This window comes from Anser brachyrhynchus, assembly GCF_964034855.1.
Source record: "Anser brachyrhynchus genome assembly, chromosome: 1".
Taxonomy (NCBI): domain Eukaryota; kingdom Metazoa; phylum Chordata; class Aves; order Anseriformes; family Anatidae; genus Anser; species Anser brachyrhynchus.
In genome coordinates, this window is record NC_137694.1 from 59,823,905 (window position 1) to 59,842,378 (window position 18,474).

At 37.3% G+C, this 18,474-nt stretch overlaps 2 protein-coding genes across 7 annotated transcripts in view; one reads left to right on the forward strand and one right to left on the reverse strand.

The window, feature by feature from the left end:
• Positions 1–141, reverse strand: part of PARPBP (PARP1 binding protein) — a 53,612-nt gene extending 53,471 nt beyond the window's left edge. For 3 of the 4 annotated variants that reach the window (XM_080558573.1, XM_080558570.1, XM_080558569.1), the window contains exon 1: positions 1–141. The gene's annotated coding sequence lies outside the window, so the exon portion shown is untranslated. The other variant, XM_080558571.1, reaches the window with a different exon arrangement.
• Positions 79–18,474, forward strand: part of NUP37 (nucleoporin 37) — a 24,567-nt gene continuing 6,171 nt past the window's right edge. The window contains exons 1-5 of one of the 3 annotated variants that reach the window (XM_080558806.1): positions 79–201; positions 1,481–1,700; positions 3,304–3,428; positions 4,449–4,521; positions 10,572–10,666. In XM_080558806.1, the coding sequence (XP_080414932.1) occupies positions 1,545–1,700; positions 3,304–3,428; positions 4,449–4,521; positions 10,572–10,666 (449 nt within the window). In that variant the 5' untranslated portion in view covers positions 79–201; positions 1,481–1,544. Of the gene's footprint in view, positions 317–1,480; positions 1,701–3,303; positions 3,429–4,448; positions 4,522–10,571; positions 10,667–18,474 lie in introns of all 3 variants that reach the window. The other 2 variants (XM_080558805.1, XM_080558807.1) reach the window with 2 other exon arrangements.

Here is an 18,474-nt window from a genome sequence, read left to right on the forward strand (position 1 = left end):
CTCCGGCCCCGGGAGGCCGGGGCTGCCGGCAGGGCTCCGGGGCGAGGCGGCTAGCGGCCCTTTCCGCCCTCTCCGCCGGTTTTAATTTAAATCCTCCGCTGCCGCCCAATTAGGGAGCGCGGGCCGCTGCCCCGGAAGCACAGAGGGTGCCCCGGGGCTGGGAGGTACTGCCGGGAACCGCGGCCGTGCGGGGCCGGAGAGGTGCGTGGGGGACCCGGAGGGGGCGCAGGGGGCTCGGTGCTCCCCCCCAGACCCGAGCAGGAGCGGGGCTGGCCTGGCCGCGGTGCGCCTCGGGGGCGGGCCCGGGCCCACGCTGGTAACTTTGTGGGGCCGCACGATTGTGGGGCGGGCTCCTTTGGGGCGGCCGCTGGGCCCCCAAGGGAAAAGGAGGGAGCGGGAAGGTGAAGGGTGCGGGGAGGGGGGCTGACCCACACGGCCCGGTTGTCCTCCTGCTGCTGCCCCAAGGGATGGGGTCTGCCGCGATGGGGAGCCTTCAAGGAGAATAAAAGTTGTGTTTGGCCTTAGGAGCGTGGCGATATGTTACATGGCTAACGTACTTCTATCAACGTGGTGGTTTGTTCTGTTGGTTAATAAATACACGCAACAAACGTGGAGAGCCTCTTTGAGTCCTGGTGATGTCCGCTTCAAACTGTGGTAGCTCCCAGGCACGATGTTCAGCCTTGGAGCTGAGCCCTTCAGGTCATTAACACAGAAGAATCTGTCAAGGGTCTGAAGTTTAAAGCTATCTTTCTACGCTGCACGTGGAGAAAATTGTCATTTCTCAAAAGGTGTAAACTAATGTCAAATCTGGGATGATCCCAAAATCTGTTGTGTATCTCAGCCTACTATGTGCTAGCACAGTAGTCTGATTTTCTTGAAAAGTGCTTGAATACAGTAAAGTACTAATGTTTAGGTATACTTTTGATCCAGGTGAAAACTAACTTTTTATGGTCAAGTACAGAGGCATAGAGGCACTGTCTGCAGTTGGGTTGGCTTAAGTCATGAAACAACATTTACATATTCTGCAGAATAGTGTTTGCATGTGGAGTTTGGCGGCTCTATTCTTTGTTAGATATCTACTGTCCTTTAAAGAGGTACACCAGGGAAGAGAATTTGAAAGTAGTAATACATCATTTGTTGTCATTTGGTTGAAAACAAAATTATGTATGTGACTTTTCTGGTACGTAGTTACTTAATCTCATGTCTTGATGTTAGGTTGTCATCAGTAGCACAAAATCTGCAGTTGTTACTGATGTCTATAGAAACAGTTTTGAATGTCTGTTAGTGAATTAGGTCAGTTAGGTTAGTTAATCTCTTTATTGTTGGAATTACGTGTTAAATCTATAAATAATGAGCTTAAGTTGACCTTTTGTGTCCATAAATACAGTGTTACAAGAAATCTTGATTTGTTGCGCCACAAATACTTTTTTTTTTCTTTATGCCAATACATAATGCATGCATTTTAATACTATCCATATAGGAACGTTGACCTTCATCCTGAAGAAGACATCACTTCCACAATACTTTGACATAGTCCCCTGAAAATGAAGCAAGATTCTACTAGAAATGCTGCTTACACTGTGGACTGTGAAGATTATGTGCATGTGATAAAATTCAATCCATTTGATAGTGGAGATGCATGTTCCCTCATTGCATATGGTGGCAATAATTATGTAGTTGTTGGGACATGTAGATTTCAGGTTAGTTTTTGTTTATTGCTTTTATTAGTTGCTTCACGAAACTGACAGCACATCTTCTGACAGACTAAAATCGCTTTCCTGCTTCTTTCCTTCCACATTTTGCCAGGAAGTGTTTTACTCCTTTATTGCACTAATGACTTTGGGATATTTGGTCTTCAAGGGAAAAAATGTATATATAAATACATATTGGTATTACCATCCTGCTGGTGTAAAGTTCTTTTTGAATACGCTGCAATGAAAACAGGAGTGCTCTACTGGAAGAGTAATCCCAGTTTAGTATTTCTTGCAAATGTTTGTGACTGCTACCTGGGAACTTAAGCAGGCAGCTATGGAAATATGTAACTTAACATTTGCTATATGGTGTTTTATTTTTTTTAAGTCTTTCAGCTAGCCATCAAAACAGCAAAGATTTCAAATACCTGGAATAGAAAGGAATAATTAAAATTTCTAAAGTAAGTTTAGAGACATTTCTTTCAAGGGAGGACAGTGGCAAATAATTACTTAATATACATCTGCTTTCTAGATTTTTTTTTAATTTTTTTTTACATCTCTCTCACAGACTGTTAGAAACAGTAAAATATGCTTTTTTACCTAGACATTGTTTCCAGTCATCATATCATGAAAGTTTTTTAAAAGTAAAATAGCGTTCTGTATATTTTTATACATAATGCTTTTTTTTTTTTTTTTAATGAGGCACTTTTTTTTTCCCTAGATGCTTGAAAATCGATAGTAGAACACTCTTATCTTTGGAATCTATTTTTACTTTTTTTTCTTGAGCTCACTTCTCTGTTACAGAGTATTATTTTCATACTTTACTATCTAATATAGAAAACAGTATAACTGGTCTGTATTATTCCCCAAAGTCTTACTGTTGGAAATTTTCTGAAAATCGCCTAGGTTCTTCCTAGCTTCTACATTATGTGGAGTGTATACAGAGAGATTTTTTTTTCCTTAAAGCAGAATTGTGCCATAGAGAGAACATTTTGTCAAAATATCCTTCAGTTATTTTGAGGTACTATGTTGGGTGTTTTGAGAACTTTTTGGAGATCAGCTGATTCATTGAGTCCACAATCCCAGCAATTGTTTCATCTTTGCCACCATCCAGTGCCCTCGCCATTGGGAAGAATAGCCAAGGTAGTAATTTTGGTCATGTTAAATGATAAAGGGTATCTTTTTACCTCCTGCTGTTCAAAACAGGTTGTTCTGGAAGTGCTAGCATTTTTCCGTAAAGTAGAAACAACTGGGAGAGAAGATAGCCTGCACGGCCTCCTTGCTTTTGTTCCCATTATTTTGTATTTCAGTGTGTGCTTATTGTGCTGTTGTCAGTGGTTCTGGTTGTATCTATGAAGGTATTGCTTGTGCAAAGAATGGGCTCAGCATGTTCGTCTTGCAAATCTGCTTTTTGTGCAACGTAGTTTTGGTTTAGTGCCATGTTGACTTTGGTTTGAAACTGAAATCATTTCATGGATTTTTAATTACTTACATATTTCAAGTAAATATTTTATCACAGCAGATACATCTAACTTTCAACTTCATATCAATCTGACTTGTTAGAAGTCATCAACCTGTTATTCTGGATTAGCTAACTACAGTATTTCTGTAGGAAGAGGATGCAGAAATGGAAGGCATGCAATATAAGACACTACGAACGTTTCATCATGGGATCAGAGTTGATGCCATCGCATGGAGTCCAGAAACTAGACTTGATGCTTTACCTCCCCGGATAAGGTATTTAGAATAAATGACTACAATGAATCCTTGTCTCATATCTGTTTTCTCTAAGTCCTTAATATTGAACTAACTTTAATGCTTATGGCTGAAATCTAACTCTGAAGAAATTGCTGTTGAAGTCTGTGAACACCATTGGAACAACAGTTTCATTCTTAGTCATCCTTGTTTTGTTTTGTTCTGCTTCCAGAGCCCCTTACTCTTTCCTCCCCACAGTGGATTCACAGTAAATACTAGATTTTTTTCTTTTAATTGACCTGCAATCTAGTTAGTCTTTTTGTTGTATGTATCTGTATGTATCTGTATAATGCGTATGTATAATGTTTCTGTATGTATCATTGTAAGAATGAGACTATTATCGTGGCCTGCTTTGTAAAGTTACATGTGACGTTCTCCATAGTATGGGCTATGTTTAGGAGTAAGTCGGATGCTATTTGTGAGACCTGTCAAGCTGTAAGTCTAGAAAAATGGTTAATTTTTAAATATGCACTTAACACAAATTCACATGTTCTCAATTGCTTGTAAGCCTCTTCAAAACTATACTGGTTGCTTACTGCTGCATATTTTTACAGTCTTTTGTTTAAAATAAGTTGGCGACTGGTTAATAAATTAATCCTTAGGTAATTTAAAACACTGGTGATGAGGGTTCTATTTTTTCTATAAGCCACTTCCTCCAAGGTAAATTCTATGGCAGTTATGAGAGAGATTTCAGGTAATTCATAGTTGATTCAGATTTAGCTTTGTAAAATGTTTTGTATTTCTTTCCATTAAAAAGTATTCTTGGCACTTGATACACCGTATTTTGTAGGTAAGTTCCAATTATAACTCTGAATGCTTGATGCCAAAGCAGAAAAATTAGAATATACGTTTGTTTGAAAATCTGAATTTCCTTTTGCATGTCATTTTGCAGGTTTAAAATGAGGTGAAACTCGTTTGTTTGTTTGTTTGTTTTAAAAAAAAAGAAATCGGCCATTGCAGTGCTAACTGACAGAAGGGCTTTTCTTTTTCTGTTGAGTGTAGGTTTTGTACAGCAGCTTCTGATAGGAAGTTAAGGCTATTTACTTCAGACCTGCAGGACAAGAATGAATATAAGGTAAGGGTAACTAAGCTGATTTTGAGTATTTCTTTAGTCTCTAGTGGAGTCTAATTTTTAACTGACCTTCTGCCTCACTTTGCTTAATGTACAGTATGATGTAGAACACTAAAGTCTGGCAGACCCATCATCTCTAGCAAAGATCAGTGTATTGAATATACCTTTCTATCTTTAAAGTGGGCATAACTAATTATCAGCTATATTATATTTTGATTTAAAAGTGTTTATGTAACAGCCAAATTGACAAAAAGTAAGTAGAGGTTTATTTATGGTCTAAAACGTCAGAATATTTTACAGGTGAATTTGAAGTACTGTGTTGGAAAAGGTTCCTTTACATAGAGACCAGTAAAATATTAGACTCCTCTATATGGAGAGCAAACTTAATGATCTGTCTCTTTCCTTGGGGAACAGGAAAGTTGCAATGAAACTATTTCATACAGTAGAAGATTTAAAGAAAGAATATTGACTTTTGTACTTAACTGCAGAAAGTTATATAAAACATGGCCATGGGCCAGCACTTGTTTATGTCTAAAATTAAAAGAAAGGGAATGTCTCCTTCAAATACATTTTCGCTTCCTGTTCTTTCAGCGTAGTGTTCTTTAACCAGTGATGTAAGAGGTGTCAGGTCTACGAGATTTCTTTTGTTTGTAAGGCATTGTTGTCTTTGTAACTCCTACATCACTTGGGTATGTACATATTCTTCAAAAATTTAGCCTTTGAAACAATACCCCAGTCCCAATATTAATATTAATTAGATGTTCATTTGAATTTGTTTTGTTGAGGTTTCAGACAAGAACAAGCAAAGCTAATCAGTGCTGAAAAATCAGGGGAGAGGGTTCCTTCTTTAGTGCTTTGGAATATGATAATGCCTCAGTTGGTGAGAGTTGTGTATTCAATATGAAGGGGAAAAGAACTGACTTTCCTTTGTGGTTTGGCAATATGTATTAGTGAGACAATATTTGTCATACAGAAAGTAAATTAATTGCAGATGTCACTCCTGGTCAAATAATAACGGAGTGAATAAAGCTATATATAAGTGAAAATGGACATTACTAGAAAATAAAATGTATTTCCATTTCAGAAAAGATGTTCTTTGTTACTTCATGCATGCGCCTACCTATTTTTTCCTTCCTTCATGCTTGGTCCATCACCCTGTATGGCTTTGTCAGCAAGGAAGTAGGATAACTGACACGGTTGCAAACAGCTTGGCTGGCACTTCTAGCAAAATATTTCTAGAAATTGTTAATGCTGTTTGCTTGTAAGTTGATGTGTGTCACTCCTTACCAAAGTTACCATTTTATATAATATCTGCTAGTTTTATGATATTGTAGACAAGCAGCTTTGATGGTGTGAGTTAATCTTTTAACTTTTTTAGCAGAATATAAAGTTACTTTACTAATTACGTATGTCTGTTTTAATTTGAGAAATTTATAGAATTGTCTGTAAGCACGCGGAAGAAAGAGAATAGGTAGACTCACTAATAACAGTATAGACAATGGAATGGTTAATTAGTGGAAATAATCAAACATGTTGAAGAACCTGGTACTACAGGCTCTAAATTCAGCTGTCTAGTCTCTTTTTTTTTTTTTTTTTTTTTGGATTAGCAAGGGGCCTCATGGACTGTCTGCTAAAATCAGTGACAAGTCTCTTTAATTTCAGCATGGTTCAAGGCATGAATAAGTGTTTTTTCCTTATGTAATGAATACAAAAGCTTTAATTACTGGGTGTTAACAACCAACAAATTTTTGTGTTTTTGCCAAAAATTGTGAAAAAGTGACAGCTGTGATAGTTCATAGCCTTCATACTTCTTTTTGTCTCCTGTCTCTTCTCATCTGGTCTTTAGCAGAAGGTGCTCTTTTATACATTCCAGAGCAAACTTCATGTCTATACTAGCTTTCAGACTGTTGCACATTGATTTAGGGCTCCTCCCAGACTAACACTAGGAATTCTCAATGGGATATGCTGTTTTCCTCAATAGGAACCCATTGCTTCCAGTGAAATAAATACATATAATAAATATTCAGTATTACAACTTCACACAAACGCATTTTTGATAACTTAAGAACTTAAACTTTTTTTAAAATACAAGTTTAAATAAGCAAGTTTATTCTAATGAAGAATTATATTAAGCTGTTTATTACTGAATTAGAATAAGATTACAAAAAACACACTTAGAATAATCATTTTGAATATACCTGATGAGATAGTTATTTTGTAGTTTACTGTCAATGCATGATCAATATTAAAACCAGAGAAGCAAAAGAGGCAACGCAGGAGCACAGTCTGCTGAATGCTGTTTTTTCAGAATGGAATTTCTGTGATGGGTTACTGTTTTTCCCAGGTCTAATAAGATTTTTTTTCTGGTATGTGACCAACACAAATGAAACTTTAAAACATGTATTTCTAATTTAGCGGACTTTATTACAGAGTAGCTTTGTCTGGGTGCCTATAAATAAATTTGAAATGCCACACTTACATTTCTATTAAGATAGCAATTATTTTTCATACAAAAAGATTCTTTGGAGAACTGGTTCTTCTACCCTTAGGACTTCTTTCTAACACAAACTGCGCTGACCCGCAGTTATAAGCTTCTACTGCAAAAATATGTCCATTATGTAACACATCTGAAAAAAAAATTATGACGAGTAGTGAGTGTAGTGATCACAGAGGATGTATTAATACAAGAGGTGTTATGACTATGTGGCCAGATGAAGCTACAATAGGTGGTTTATTTTTGACACAGCAGAATACTAAGGACCATTTGGGGCTTGTGCTATGCAAATGAGAAGTTTGGGCTTCAATTTAGCAATGAAGTTATTAGCTCTGTTTATGCCAATTTCACTACCGGAACTTAGTCTAAGAACTTCATCAAGGATATACTGAGACTGAGGAAGAAGTAAAAATTCCTGTTTTTACTGTATCAGGCTTGGCCTAATGCTTAAAATAATCAGAGAACAGCTTAAAATGTGGATTATTACCTAATAGTGAGAATCTCATTAGTGAAAAGGAATAGTGTGATATTGGGGGATTGGACTAGATGATCTTTCAAGGTCCCTTCCAATCCCTAACATTCTGTGATTCTTTGATTGGTAAAAATGTCTTTAAGAGCATGCTCCAGGCTTTTTTGTTTGTTTGTTTTTGTGTGTGTGTGTTTTTTGTTGCTTTGACAAAAAGTGGAGAAAATACTTTCTCTAGGTAGTCATCATAATTTCTTATACTTGGATGATCATTGAGCTATATACTTCTTGTGATGAAAAAAATAACACCTAACTCCCATCTAAAGTATTTGGAAATCTCTTCGGTTCGCAAATATTCTATGAGCTATGCCGAGTTAATTTTAAATAGTTTGATAAAATGGTTTCTTAGTATTAGTCAATCAAAACCTCAGAAAAACTATTTCATGAACCTAAGGTCGAATACATAATGAACACATGGAAGACTTTGATCCATTGTACAGTGCACACTTTACACATGGGGTTTTCAAGAGAGGTATAAAATGTGCAAAAAAGCTGAGGGAAGGATGTGATTACAGTCAAAATGTAATCTCTGAACATTTTGTCTTTTATATTAAATAATTAGTATGTGTTGCTTCTGGAGGGATAGACAGAGTACTCTTACTCTGTTTTCCCAGTGGAAAAACTGTCTTGATGTAATTATCAACAAGGAACTTCAAGCATACTGAGTTTTCCATTGCTTTGTCAACACAACTAATCCAAAATTTATGGGCTGGATCAAGCCCAGAACAACAAACAAAAGGTAAAATATGGTTGATGGATCTTCATGAAGTCTTTTCTTGTTCCGAGGTTTTCATTTGGAAATGAATTGTGGCTTTCTTCTCCTGCTTCAAATTTTGTTTAATAAAAAGCATATTTCATCAAAACTGTGTATGTAAAATGAGGCAGGATATTTGAATTCTGAATGCTGAAAATTTTCAAAAGACTTGCATTTCTGTCTAAATAGTTTAGCATCGTCTTAGGATGTATTAGTTCTAGTAAAATCCACAAGGTTTTATTGAAATTATGGGATATAGGGGAAAAAAATAAGTTGGCTGCTGAAAATGGTCCTGTATTGAACTGATGTATTGAACATTCATAACTTTTTAGAGGGGCAGCTTCATTATTGTGCATGGTTTACAGATTTAATTTTTTCTTTTTGATCAGTTGCGTAGCTCGTTCTGATGAACAAACACAGAGAACAGTATTTTGTCCTTTCAGAAAGCTGAGAAGTGGTTGTTTTCATTCGACCTGTTTTTTCCTTGCCATCTCTTCATGTCATGCCATTATCCAGTGGATATTTTTGTCTCCTTTTTGTGATACTTTGGGCAAAACAATAGCAGCCATGCCTAGTGACTTATTCAGTGGGAGTAAAGAGGATGAAACAGTAATAGATACAACATCTACATATGGACTTCAAATAATTGACTTCAAATTTTTAGTGATTTAAGTAATTATAATTGAGATTTTTGATGTAAAGACCATAGTGAGAGAAAACACACATAAATCCTCAGATTGAACAAACTGATATTTGCTAGCTACAGATTTTCTAATGAGATCAGAGATGAGGTACTCATACCTAACAACCATGTGAATGAATTTGAATCATAGAATCATAGAATGGCCTGGGCTGGAAAGGATCTTAAAGATCATCTAGCTTCAACCGCCCCGTGCTCTGGGCAGGGTTGAAAAAGTATTTCAGCAGGGTTGAAAGTACTTCAGACTTTGACTCGGTCTGAATGAGATGAGTTTTGCCTGCTTGCTTAATGCTGAATGTGTATTTGATCTTTAATTTAGATGTTTGAAGATACTGTAAAACTTCAAAGATTACTGATGTCTGTAGATAAGTACAAAACACTTAACGGAATTGAGAAGAAAATGGTGTTGTGATTTTATGGCCAAGACAGCTGAAAAGCCTTCAGAATATGTAAAAATTATCCTTTTAACTTTTACTAAAAACTGTGATTCTGCTTCTCATTCAGAGAAGCTATGCTGCTAAGTTGGTTTTCATTATAGATAAATTATTCTCAGTACTTTGAAATAAAAATGTCGTGATTAATAAATTTCAGCTGAGGACAATTACATAGTAATAGTTCCCTTTGAAATGACTTCATGCTTTCTGATACAACTGTGAATGTTTGCTTTTGAGTGATAGTTCATATGTACATTCACACCATGGGTGCTTATATCCTATTATTTGAGAATGGATGATCTGTTACTTTCACAGTAACAGTGCGCACTATACCCAATTTTCCTTACTCTTCAGTACAAGAGTATATAAAGCAAAGAGCATAAAGTACTATGTCAGTATTCTCTCAAATGTTTAACAGAAATTGTGATTAATTGCTGTGATGTTGTGTGGCCAGCTTGATTTTCATGTGCTGTTGTTCCTCACTTTTGGTTTTCATAAAGCCTTCAGCATGCATTCTTACTTGTTTCATTGAGACTTTTTTCACTTTTTATTCTAAAGGTAGCCTTTTGGTCCTTTGCCATCTGTGGTGGATATCTGCTCTTGAGGAATTTATATATTGACTGCTTGGGAAAGGGAATATACTGGACAAGTGATTGGTTTATTGCTCCTTCAGGAAAAAAACCCTCTTGCTGCTTGCAGGAATTCCTATTAAAAACTCTTATTCAGAGATAAGAGTTACTTATGAGTAATTGGAGTTCTTTAAAATATATAGAGCATGTGTACATTCACTTCCTGCTGATTTTCCTCTTTCTTTCTGAGATGTATTATCTTCTACCTTCAAAATTCAGTGGTTGAAAAAGAATAAAAAGTTCTGGTGTGATCCACTTACCAGAGCATCAAGCTGACCTCTGTGGTAACTACAAGGAGCAGTGGGGTTCTGTTCACCTACAGTGTAAATATACACAGGCGTTAGAGGTTTTAAATATCTCCAGTTTTACTAATGAATATTTTTCCCTTCCATGTAAAAATGATAACTTTATTTTACACTCGAATCTTTCATTTAGTGGATCTATTGAATATATTGTTGACTAATGGTGGAACAGTCTGCTCAAAGTTAAAAATATTTCTTTTTTTCTGGTTGACAGACATTTGATGGCCACTCAGATTACATTAATGATCTGGTGTTTGCTCCCAAAGAAGGTCAAGAAGTTGCAAGTGTAAGTGATGATCACACTTGCAGGTATGCATTTTGCTCAAAATATCATTGAAATAATAGTTCGGCTTTTTTTGTGTGTGTATATGCTTCCTTATTTATTTTTAGTAGGTCTTCATTTTGAAAGGGAAGATTAGTCATGTGAACTGGGTTGTGGGGGGTTGTTTTGCTTTGGTTTTTTTTGTGTTTTTTCTTGTTGTTTGTGGGGTTGTTTTTTTTCAAAGCTATCTGTTTTTGAACTTACTAGATGAACAAGAAGAAAAATGTTCTGCCTTGGTATTATGGAGAAGATTATTCTGGGAGTTACTGACGTGAAATACAGTGCAGTCATTGATGATGGCCAGCACAAGTTCATGAGGGGGAATGTTTTGTTCAGCGAACTGAATTTCCTATTGTGAGAAGGTCGCTCATCTAGCTGACCAAGGAAAGCCAGTAGATGTGATGTTTTTGTATTTCAGCAAAGTTTTCACTACAGTTTCTCCCAGTATCCTTCTGGACAAAATGCCCAGCATACAGCTAGACAAAACCATAATACAGTGGGTGAACAGTTGGCTGATGCATCCTGCTGAAAGGGTTAAAGTAAATAGGGTTACATCAGGCTGGAGGCCAGTCACTAGTGGGGTTCCACAAAGCTTCAGTTGAGGGCCAGTTCTCTTCAGTGTTTTTATAAATGATCTGGGTGCAGGACTCAAATGCATGCTAAGTTTGCAGGTGATACTAAATTAGGAGGAGCTCTTGACTCTGTCGAGGGTAAAGAGGCCTTGCAGAGATCTTGACAAATTAGAGGGCTGAGCAATCACCAACAATATGAAGTTTACAAGAGCAAGTGCCGTATTCTGCATGTGGGAAGGGACAACCTTGGATGTATGTACAGACTGGGGGACGAAAGGCCGGAGGGCAGCTCTGCAGAAAGGAATTTGGTCAGTGGCAGGTCGAATAGGCAGTATGCCCTGGCAGCCAGGAGGGCCAAGCACATCCTGAGGTGCATCAGGCACAGCACTGCTAGCTGGTCAAGGGAAGAGATTGTGCTGCTCTACTCTGCGTTGATGCAGCCTCATGTTCAGTATACTGTGTGCAATTTTGGGCACCATAGTATAGGAAAGTCATACAACTGTTAGAGAGTATCCAAAGGAAGGCTACAAAGATGGGGAAAGGTCTAGAGAGCAAGACACGTGAGGGGTGGCTGAAGCAACTTGGGTTTGTTCATCCCAGAGCAGAGCAGGCTGAGGGGAGGCCTCATGGCGGCCTGCAGCTCCCTCACGAGGGGAGCGGAGGGGCAGGCGCTGAGCTCTGCTCTCTGGGGACAGCGACAGGACCCGAGGGAACAGCATGGAGCTGCGACAGGGGAGGGTCAGGCTGGGTGTTAGGAAATGGTTCTTCACCCAGAGGGTGGTCGGGCACTGGGACAGGCTCCCCAAGGCAGTGGTCATGGCACCAAGCTTGCTGGAGTTCAAGTGTTTGGACAATGCTCTCAGACACATAGTCTGATTTTTACATATTTCTTTGTGGAGCCAGGAAACTCAATGATCTTTGTGGATGTCTTCCAACTCAAGATATTGTATGATTATGTATGCTGTCAATTTCCCCAGGTGAGACAGAAATAAAAAAAAAAGATCTCCAAGAACCGGAGACATAAGACATGCATAGCTCAGCTCTGAACTGTACAGACTCTGTCCATCCATTCTATCTTCAGATGAGTCAAGTTTAAAACCAGTATACTCATGTGAAATTGTTTGCTTACCTGAACTTACTAGCCTTGCTGGGAGGTGCAATTATGTAGCCTAAGGACAGTATCATACTGATACAGTGATACTGGCAGCTCATAATACCATGATCATAGCCATTCCAAACTGATATATTTAATTGTTTGCAACTGGAAATAAAAGGCAAACACAAATCACAATCGTTAAGGTTGAAAAAGACCTCCAAGATCATCTGGTCCGACCATCCCCCTACCACCAATGTCACCCACTAAACCGTGTCCCTAAGCACCATGTCCAACCTTTCCTTGAACACCCCCAGGGATGGTGACGCCACCACATCCCTGGGCAACCTGTTCAAATGCCTGACTGCTCTTTCTGAGAAGAAATGTTTGCTAATTTCCAACCTAAACCTCCCGTGGCACAATTTGAGGCCATTCCCTCTGGTCCTATCACTACTCATCTGTGAGAAGAGGCCGACCCCCAGCTCCCCACACCTTCCTTTCAGGTAGTTGCAGAAAGTGATATGGTCTGCCCTGAGCCTCTTCTTCTCCAGACTAAACAACCCCAGCTCCCTCAGCCGCCCCTCATAGGATTTGTGTTCCAGACCCTTCACCAGCTTAGTACGCTAAAAAACACTGGTTAAAGTTTTGTAGTGCACGAGTTTGTTTTTCCTTGGCAAAATGTCCCCCATCTTCCACTTCTACTAGTGCTTGTGAATCTATAAAGCTGTTGGTCTTCATCCTTACAATGCAGCTCACAGTTGGAGAAGGCAGCATGGCAGCTGTGCAGGCTTAGCAAGCCATTGCAATAGGGGAAGAGGCTTATGAGAAAGCATCATCATTGACTTTTCTTGGTATAGCTGTGATAGCTTAAAACTTGTCTCAGTTAAGGAACTGTTCTAGTTTTATACTGATTATATGAATTATATATTTGCTCTTTGAAGTTATGACCATATTGATTGCTATATAAATGACCATTTAACGTTCAGGGGAAGAAAAAAAGTGCTGTAAGAACAAAGGAAAAGGTCTTGTGTTTGAAGCAATCTGCTACCTGGTAAGAAAGAAGGAAATAGCTGTTAGGATGATCATTCTGTGTATGAGATTTTGTAAAGGGCAGAACACCAACTGGTGTAAATCACAGTCTAGTAGCATTAGTAGAGCTACTCTGTCTTACGTGAATTGAAAATCTAAAAGGCCTGTGATTTTTCAATACCCCTAGGGAACTCAAAAATAGTACTTTGACCAGCAGGCAGATTTTCCACAGCTGCCCTGTCTCTATTTCCAACAAAATCATTAGGAATGAGTAGTAGAAATGTGTATGACTTATTCCTAGCTTGTTCCAATTTATTCTCTATTCTTGATTTTTTTTCTATTAGATCTAAACTAATGTTGGTTTTATTCAGCAAAGAGGTATTTGAATATGTGGCATGTTTTGTTTATTTTATGAAATGCTCAGTGTTTCTGAGATAAGAGGACTGTTTTAAAACCAATAGTCTGATTGATACTAAAGGAAAAGGAAATACAAATGATTTAATTAGTGTATGCTATCAGGAGTTAATAGCTGAAAGACAGTTATGCAGTAAACCATAAAATCTATGGTTTAAAGCCATGAGAAGTAAGCAGGATTTTTTTTGGCTACTTGAGTTCTTATTTTTTCCATTTATGCATGTGGAGCATGAAGACTTTTTTTATTGAATTTAAAGGTTAAACTTTCAAAACTAATGGAAAATGCATTCCCTCAGACTTACCAAAATCATTCCTTACTTACTGTGTAATTTGCTTCAGCAGTAATGTAAGAAGAGGAATAATTTTTCTGTCTGTACTCAGTTTCTACTCAGAAATTTTTCTCAGGATACATCATCTGTTAATACCTTTGCAATGAAGTAGTAGAACAATTAGCACAAGAACAAGGAGTTTCAAGTGTGTCAGTGTTGTTCTGTTAGAGGTCCACCTCTGTGTCTTGATATAATTAACACTGTGCCTCAGTATGTACATCATACAGAGAGACAAGTTTCAATCTTCCCTCCTCTTCACTCAGGGGTAAGTTTAGCAGAGATACCTAAGGAGCACAAGTTTTCAATTTTCATGCATAAAACAATCTTGCCACAAGCTGCTGCAACAGTTACATCTCACGGCTGGCTTTGGTCTTTTGTTGTTGTTGGAGGACAATGTTAAGTCAGATACCAGTTGAGAAGAGGCTGTGGTGATGCCTTCCATGTTCTTACCTTTAAATTGTTAGTTCAGGAGTTCTTGTTGCTTTTACATGTAGTTTTCTTGGTCTTGTTGGTCTCACAAGACCAGCTGCAAAGTAGAACTGATTGTTTAAGACTATTTAAAAATACTCAAGCATCAAAATAATTGCAGTTGTCTTCTGTGCTATGTAGTCATAAATTGAAGGGCATTCATTGACAAAAGGTGTTGGTTTATAAATATGATGTACACTTTAAAATGATCATGATTCTCTGCACTGACAATCTCAAAGCTAATATAACCTTAGAAAGTATATATTTTTTGAAAGAATACACGTTTTCAAGATTCATAAACCCCACCATGTTACAGTTATTCACAACTGTATGTATATACAAGATCAAAATTCCCACAGCTGCAAAAATTACAAAATAAATAAATAGAAGTTGCAAAAAAGTTTATTGAAAAATTCAAACCCTGTGTTCTATATATTGTGTGTTACCTTCCCAAGGATGGCTGGATTCCAAAATGGATGAAGCTGTTCACAAACCTATGGTTTACTTATATCTTTGGCAGGCTATTGCAATTTTCGAATTTTGCTTATTCTATACTTTAAAGTATAATATAAACTAATGAAGAACTTGCAGGATATTGTCCTGTATTTCACTTTTTTAAGCATTTTGTAATTGTTTTACTCTTTCATTAAGAACAGAAAAAAATAAATTTGATAGCAAAATTGTAAAGAAAATGGTTAAAAATGCTGGTAGAGGAAATAGCTAAAATAACTACTGTTAAATTATTAATTGCAGTAAAGAAAAATGTTAATCAGTTTTATTGATGAGTCCCATGTTAATGTGGAGCACAGTTAAAGTAAAATATAAATAATCATAGAACAGCTCGGATTGGAAGGGACCATAAAGACCATCTAACTCCAACATTTCTTCCATGGGCAAGGAAGCCACCCACCATATCAGGTTGCCCAGAGCCTCATTCAACCTGGCCTTGAACACCTGCAGGGATGGGGCATCCACAGCTTCTCTGGGCAGCCTGTTCCAGTGCCTCACCACCCCCTGAGTGAAGAATTGTCTGACTGAGCAAAAAATTGCTCTCCATCTTTTTTATAAGCCCCCTTTAAGTATTGAAAAATTCTAATGAGGTCACCCCAGAGCTCTTTAAGCCTTTCTTCATAGGAGAGGCGCTCCAGCCCTCTGATCAACTTCATGGCCCTCCTATGGACCATTCTAACAGACCCACATCCTTCTTGTGCTGGGGGCTCCAAACTTGGACACAGTGCTCCAGGTAGCATCTGTCAAGGGCAGATTAGAGGGGGACAATCACCTCCCTCGGCCTGCTTTGATACAGCCCAGAATACGGTTGGCCTTCTGGGCTGCAGGCACGCGCTGCTGGCTCATGTTGAGGTTTTCGTCCACCCCCAGGTCCTTCTCTGCAGGGCTGCTGTCAGTGAGTTCTCCCAGACTGTACTCATGTCTGGGATTACCCTGACCCAGGCGCAGCACCTTGCACTTGGACTTAGGTTCACATGGGCCCACTTTGCAAGCTTGTTCAGGTGTCCAGGCTTGTCAGTCACTGTCAAGTCCAGTTTTTGTTGCACATAGCCACAAATGCCAGACCATCAGAAGGTTAGTTTTAGTCTCTATACAGAGATTCCTGGGGAAAGGTTTGATATCACTGGAAAATAAATTTAACTAAGTCACAAAATTTATTATATTGTTTTTAGTTTAGTTGTTTGCTTTTGTTTTATTTTTCCACCTATAATGCGTTCGTTCACATGGTACTCTTATGTCTTAGTTATTTTGCATAGGTATTTCGCTAGACAGTAGACAGGAAAGCCAGTGATAAATTATTTGTTGTTATTTTTGTTGGTTTTATTGGTTGTTTGGTGTTGTTTTTTTTTCATTTGTTTTTTAATATGTTTTCAGTGCTTGTTGCACTTGTCTTACTTTGTTAGACCAATAAATATTTCAGTCTCTGACCATATTGTAAAGTTGCCTTTCTCACTTACTCCTGCCTTAAATTTATATTTCATTTGTATCTTCCCATTTTGTGCTCTCAACTATAGATTTTTTTTAAATAAAAAAGTATTTTATTCCATGTTGTTCTATGTTCATCAGTTTGTTGTGATAGAATTCCCCAGTATTTCTTCATATAAGAAATATGATAGCAAAATAGTTATCCTTTTTGAGCTATGCTGATAGTGTTTATCAAGCTAGCTGTGCATTATAATTGATGAAAATAATTGGGAGTCTTGAATTATTTTTAGGAGTCTAGCTTGTGGCTTTGCATGTTTTTTGTATGCATCCCTGTGTGTCCCCCCAAAGTCTTACATGATACTTCTTATACCTCACAGTCACAACCAAAATGTTAACCATCAATTTTGGTTATACTTTTGGTTATACAATCGCTATGCAAGCATGTCTGCTGGAGATACAAAGAAACTTTAAGGATATTTAAGTCAAATTTTAAAAAGAAAAGAAAAAAAAAAATTGCTTGTTGGTCATCTATAAGAGTAGGTCAGACAGTTCAAGGATAGCCAATCCTGCTTTGTGGTGAGGAATGGTATTAGATGTCACAGAAAGATACTAGATGTTCTGTGCCCCAACCCCACTCACAAAGATTGCTGGAAACCTTATGTTAAAAGAATATTATTTTTTTTTTACTTCCATTGTCTGAGGATTTGGGAAATGCCTTAAAGTTACAATATGGTTTTGTTCTTATAATATTCTTTTTGATGACTTTTATTCATTTATAATTTGGTTTTGCTCTCCAGCTAGAATTATTCATTATTCAGAAAGTTAGAATGTACAATAAGGGCAATCTCCGTTGCCACAAAACAGGTTTTCAGATGTTCTAATGAATACTTTGGCAACTTTAATAAAAGTCCATTTTGTGGTAAAATTGCTGCACATATGCAGCATGTCATCATCCACATTCATGGATACTACATAAAATACAGTTGTTCCAATATAGTTTGAATAGCTCCATGCTTTGAGATAACTGCAGTTATCATTTGTTTGTTTAATCACAGAATGTGAGTGATAAGAGGAATATACTAATATTTCAAGAGTTCTCTTGAACGACATTTGTAACTATCTCTAACTTTGTATTAGTTTAAATAGTGTGATCATTGCAGTATATGATTTTTCAATTCTTAGTTATGTAAAAATGAATTAATTTACTGAGCAGATTATATATAATTTTGAGGCTTTCCATTATTCCAACTTTGGCCTTCATTTCAACTGTGGTTATTCAAACTTTTCTCCTTTAAATTTATTTTGGAATATTTTATAACTATTGAAAAAAAGAATAATACCACAAGCCCAGTAAGTCTGTTCAACAATAGTTGGTGGAGGGAGGAGGATCGATAAGAGGGTGATGCAACGCAGGGTTACAAAAAAAATAAGAATGTTTGGATAAAAGTAGACACTAGTTTGAGTATAAAAACATGGTAATATTAGTGAAGTTTCATGGGGTTTGAATGGGAACCAAGATGCTAGGTCTTTATAGATTGATTTATGTGATAGGAATGCGGAGAAAACAGGAGGCTTTTTTAGCATCTGTAGCTGATTTGGTTATGATTACTGAGTAACTGAAACTCAGCTTGGCTAAAATTTGTGCCGTTGCACATTTGTAACTTGTGTTAGTCAAAAAGAAATATTACAAAGAGTTAATTTCCATAATCACAAATACATTTCCATAACAACATGTTCTTGATGCATTCGGTCAAGGATCTATTTTGATAAGTATTGTCTGTTTCTTTCCAAAACTAAATGATACTATGTTTGTTATCAATAGAGAAAGAAGGAAATGTATGAGGGGTATTTATCCTTTTTTTTTTTTTTTTTCCTTTCTTTCTATAGTGTTTGTTACTAGCAATCCCAACATTCTGACAAAATAAGAGATACTAGTTTGGCATTTTATAAATAAC